The sequence below is a fragment of the Rhinichthys klamathensis genome, unplaced genomic scaffold, assembly GCF_029890125.1.
Source record: "Rhinichthys klamathensis goyatoka isolate OS25496 unplaced genomic scaffold, OSU_Roscu_1.1 h1tg001303l_1, whole genome shotgun sequence".
NCBI lineage: Eukaryota > Metazoa > Chordata > Actinopteri > Cypriniformes > Leuciscidae > Rhinichthys > Rhinichthys klamathensis.
This window is the reverse complement of record NW_026607420.1, coordinates 1-5,029: the sequence shown is the minus strand read 5'-3', so window position 1 is coordinate 5,029 and position 5,029 is coordinate 1. Positions and strand designations below refer to the sequence as shown.

At 36.4% G+C, this 5,029-nt stretch overlaps 1 protein-coding gene across 1 annotated transcript; it reads right to left on the bottom strand.

Moving 5' to 3' along the window:
• Positions 1 to 301: 301 nt before the first annotated feature.
• LOC130079718 (protein lin-37 homolog) lies at positions 302 to 4,441 on the bottom strand (the record flags this gene model as incomplete). Its single annotated transcript, XM_056245079.1, has 5 exons — positions 302 to 646; positions 754 to 827; positions 2,291 to 2,422; positions 3,622 to 3,779; positions 4,276 to 4,441. Coding segments are annotated over 5 exons (609 nt in total), but the record flags the coding sequence as incomplete, so codon positions are not given.
• Positions 4,442 to 5,029: the final 588 nt, after the last annotated feature.

Here is a 5,029-nt window from a genome sequence, read left to right as displayed (position 1 = left end):
GCACCTCCACACCTAACGGATGCCAGAAAAACACAAGACTTTGAGAAAATCACACTCACAATTTGCTTTGCAATTTCCATTATACGCCACTTCGTACCTTTAGCTATTTTGTTCCCTTTATTCTGAATAAAAGCATGTAAACAAGCTTTGAATGGGACTCTTTGGAGTTAAAAATACTGCATAAATGTTTCCCATTGGGTATGCAGTTTCTTTAATGTGCCATCTCAGAATATTACACATGCAAAAATAGGTGATAGACAAACACTGAGCATTGAAGTAGCAAAGGGGTCAAGAACTGTCATAAAGAATTCCTTCAATTTATTTAACAAACACATCAAATTCAGTACTGTAGAGTTATTCGAAACCCATGTGATTTTTTTTTTTTGTATTTAAAGAAAAAAAAAAAGATAAATCCATTTAACTCACATTTTTTATGCTAAAGTTCAGCTCTCAATTCAACATTTTGGTTACAACAACATTTCACTCTCCTTGAAGGCTTCCTGCCTGGATATTTTTGTTTAATTCCTTTAACAGATTTTCTTCAGATGCTCTAGGGATGCATGTGAACTAACGTTCATACATTTCCTTAAGGATTTTTATGCTCTCGCTGTATCTCAGCTGGTTCTTGCTGGAGGCCTCCTTCCACCTAAAACACACATGAAACAAATGATAAAGAACATATGCACAATTTAATTTGTAAATACCCATCCCCCATAAAAGAAGTGGACATGAATGAATGATGAGAAGTTATACTTTTGTCTAATTTTCTTCCAGCGTTTGATGTGACTGTAGATAAGAGGTGAGGTGCCTGCTGCAGTGTCTATGGACTGAAAAAGAAAAAGTCACAAATGGATATGGCCACATGAAGCACACAATTTAGCAACATTAGAGTATTGCAAACTTTAAATAGGACCTGGTATGCCCTTATACAAAGTCTTGATTTTGTTTTGGGGGTCTACAAGAATAGGTTTTCATGGGTGCATGTTGAAAAAACATATTTTATATTGTTGCAGTACCTCTCTACTTAGTCTGTCAGTAATGCTCTGGGGTGTGTTTCCCAAAAGCATCGTTAGTAAACTATGGTCGCAAGTTCCGTCGTTATCAGCATAGTTCAACAAGTCTGTGTTTCCCTAAAAAATAGTTCAAACGAACATTCCCAAACAGCATTGCAGAGTTGTGTGGTTGGAACGACAGCTCTCGACCTGTGGTTAGAAGCATAGTTTCTTGTTTGCATGACATGTGGGCTCAATAAATACTTATCTTGAGCCAAATAAGCACGCTGACATTCAGTACAATCTGTATCTTTTATTTAGAATACATACAAATGCCATTTGCGTCTCTTTGTCAAGAGATTTAAAGAGTCGTTTTTTTAAATAGTGCACATGTGCGAACGTGCTCTACTACGTAAGAACGAGCCTATGATTGAATCTGAAAATAAAGGAAAATAACTGAGAAAAATGAGAATTAGTCCTCAGGTGCCACGTCCATAATTTATAGCAAAACATCTAGCGTTAATTCGACCTCAAACAGATTAATTAAAAGTAGTTATTACTTCACCACCTGCGTGACATCAAGCAACGTGGTTGAACGACCAAAAGCGGCAATGCGGTTTCAGGAAACAATTGTGACTAGCTAGGTGATATCTTCAACGATGCATCGTACTATGGTAGTTAAGCAGCGAGTTATGTCGTTGTACGGGAAACATACCCCTGTTTAGTTCCTGTCTAAATGAAGCCACTCCTTCCGAAAAGCACAGTGTACTCTGATTGGTCGGCTGGACCAGAGTGTATGATTGGTCAACCGCTTCAAGCGGGTTTCGGAAATGTCACGCCCCTTACCATAACCACGAGTTTCACCACACTACTAACGCAACTCAACCAGGCCTCAACCACATTATTTTGCGTATGCCTTGGGTGGGAATTATTTAATTGAGGAATCTCAAGACTGCAATTTAGGTGTTTCAGGGAGTTCAGAATATAGAGAATAACTCCCTTATGAGTGACTTTGTGCTTTATGACTTCATGCTCAAACAGCAACATTACACACTAAAGATACCTGAAAATGTAAAAAAGCATAATAGGTCCTCTTTAAACGATGACAAGACCAATCAATTCAGTAATCAAAAAGGTTTACTTATTACATTCCTAACAAAGATCGTTAAAGGGTTAAGCAGAAGTGTTTGAAGGCAACTTTATCTTCTGTCATTTAACAGTTCCTGTCAAAAGGATTGTTTAAATGCAGAGCCTCAAAGAAAGATAAGCGTTTCCTGTATGCCATGTACATAGCCCACCTGGCTCTCTGCTGGTTTCTCTACAGGTGGAATTCTGAGATTAACAGGTTCACCAGCTGAACCTACTGGACAGGAAACAGGCGGAGGAAGCCTGCACACGTTCTGTCCTTTGCCATTCAGCATGTCAGTCATCTGAAAGAATAAGAATCAAAGAGCAGTTTCCCTCAATTGTGATTGTTGGGGCAAAAAGTACACTATTTTTCAAAGAGGTGAAGCCAAGGACAATCCTTAGTAGTGAAAGGAAGCCAGTGAAATTCAATGGAAAAAGATGAATTTATTTCTCCACTGGGTAATTGAATTCAGAAGGGAGAGTGAAGCCAGATGTTGCAGGATTATTAATAACAACAAGCTTTGAACTTCACAACTAAAAAGGTAACTGAATAGTTATCTAAGATATTATGCTGTAGTGGGCCAAGACATGTTTTTAATTCTTCTTTTGCTCCAAGGACAAACTTCAATTAGAGACGAACGAGGTGAAGGCCAAGTTAAATACAACTCAAGCAGTCTGACATGATTTACAAATATACTGATTTTGTAAAATCAATTATAAATGCTTTTACAGGGATGCCCTTGCAAAGGAAGTCTATAGTGCAACAATAACCCGAATAAACACTAAAATAACCATATGTAAGGGTGCTTGATAACTATCTGTTTACATCAGGGGTCCTTTACTTGACATTAGTCATTAGACTCTATGAGAATTTAAAAAAAATGTTTTTATAGAGATCACTCTCACATAGTTTCTAGCCAAAAGAAATACCGTTTAACTAAAAAAACTTATCTTTCTTGACTGGAGACATTTGAATGACTATTTTAGGTCTCTAGTTACATTTTTGGACATTTCCTTTGTTTCTTGGATCGTGGGAACTTTTTTAAAAGGAACTTCATTGCCAGAATTATATAAACAAATGTTCATCGACCAAGAAAAATAGTCCCACTTCAAAAACTTCTAAACATGATTTAGACAAACATTTTAAACCTACACATTTTTAGTACATAATTTTTGTAAGTGCTCTAATAAAAATATGAACTTCACATTTCACGATTTCCCCAGAAATTACTTTTTCTTTTCTTTTTAGTTATTATTTTAGTTTTATTGTATTTCATTAGTTGTAATGTAAATTATAGTAGTTCATTTAAGCATGATTTTGTTTGTCATTTTTAGTAGCAAATAGCAATGTCAGAGAGAGTTTAGCTTGTATTTAACTTGGAATATGCTGATCTTCAAAGTACAGTCATAAACCAAAATACAAAGGTGTTATTTTGAGTAGTTCAATGATCTGAAAAGGATGTGTATTTAAAATAATTGCGAAGTGAATGCTGGGTGTGACCTCGTCCTCCCCGGAGCTGTGAGGGGGGCTGGGCGCAGTTCTCTCTCGCATAGAGGGGTTGTTTCTCATCCATGCCCGACAAATGGGATACAGCGGCGTGGTAGTGCTGAACTGAGCCAAGTCCACACTGCGGTCAAATAACTTGATAATATACGCATCTGATGGAGAAGATGAGATGTGGAGCACAATAGAAAACAGGAAATGGGTCTTATGAAATGAAGATAAAAAAACAAAAACAAAAACATCCAAATTCCAAATAATTTTCTAAAACTTGACTTGAGATAAAAAAAATTCGCTCAGAATGTTCTCTGATATGAAAACCCAACAGCATCTCAGAAATGATAAAGCATGTTATTTATCTGAAAGATGCAAAGTTACCAATTTACATTTATATCATTAATTTCAAATTGACCTGAATTCATCCTATATCATCATTTACTCTTTCCCTTATTTTGTTACTTTGACTAAATATACATACACACAATTATAAAATAAAGATAAGTGAGCAGCTGCCTGCAACAACAGCTAGTAGATAAGGCAAAATTACTTGCCAATGTGAAAACAAAATTCCCTGGTTTGGCTGTTGCTGAGTGTTAATTTCCCAAAATGAGAGCAGTAAACAAAGCGTAGAGGCTTTTATGATCTAGCAATTACTTTGTTTGTGCTGGTTGGTTTCTGCCAGAGTATCATCCATCTCTTTACGCTTCTTCCTTCTGTGTTGTGGGAATCGTGATGATGGTCTGTGAAAGAAAAAAGAGGCTCTTACAGGAAACTCTACCAAACCATTTAGGAATGAATACTGTTTTGTAAGTATTACTAATGTAAATATTTACAAAGTACCCTCAAATGCTGAAGAGCTTTAAGTGGTTCACAAGCAGCTGGAAGTAAGGCTAGGCGACATATATTGATTGATATATTGCAATGATTTTGCTGCTGATATAAAATTAAAGGGTTTGTTCACACAAAAATGAAAAATTTCCATCAATTACTCTCACTGAGTTTCGTTCATCTTCAAAACAGTAATGAAGATATTTTAATGAAATCTGAGAGATTTCTGTCCCTCCACTGACATTCTACGCAACAACCATTTTGTAGCTTCAAAAAGTTAATTAAGAGATTGTAAAATTAGTTCATATGAATCGAGTGGTTTAGTCAAATTTTTGAATAGACTCAATTGCTTTATATGATGAACAGATTGAATTTAGGCTTTTATTCACATATAAACATTGATCAGCAAACAAACAAAAGCTCAACTGCACTTGCTTGACACGCGAGAACAAACCTCATTGGTTCTTGCTGAAGCTCAAATGTGCTGCGTAACATGAGAATGAACCTCATTGGTTCTTGCAGAAGCTCAAACGTGCTGCGTAACACATGCAGGGCTCTAGAGTGCGACCAATTTGGTCGC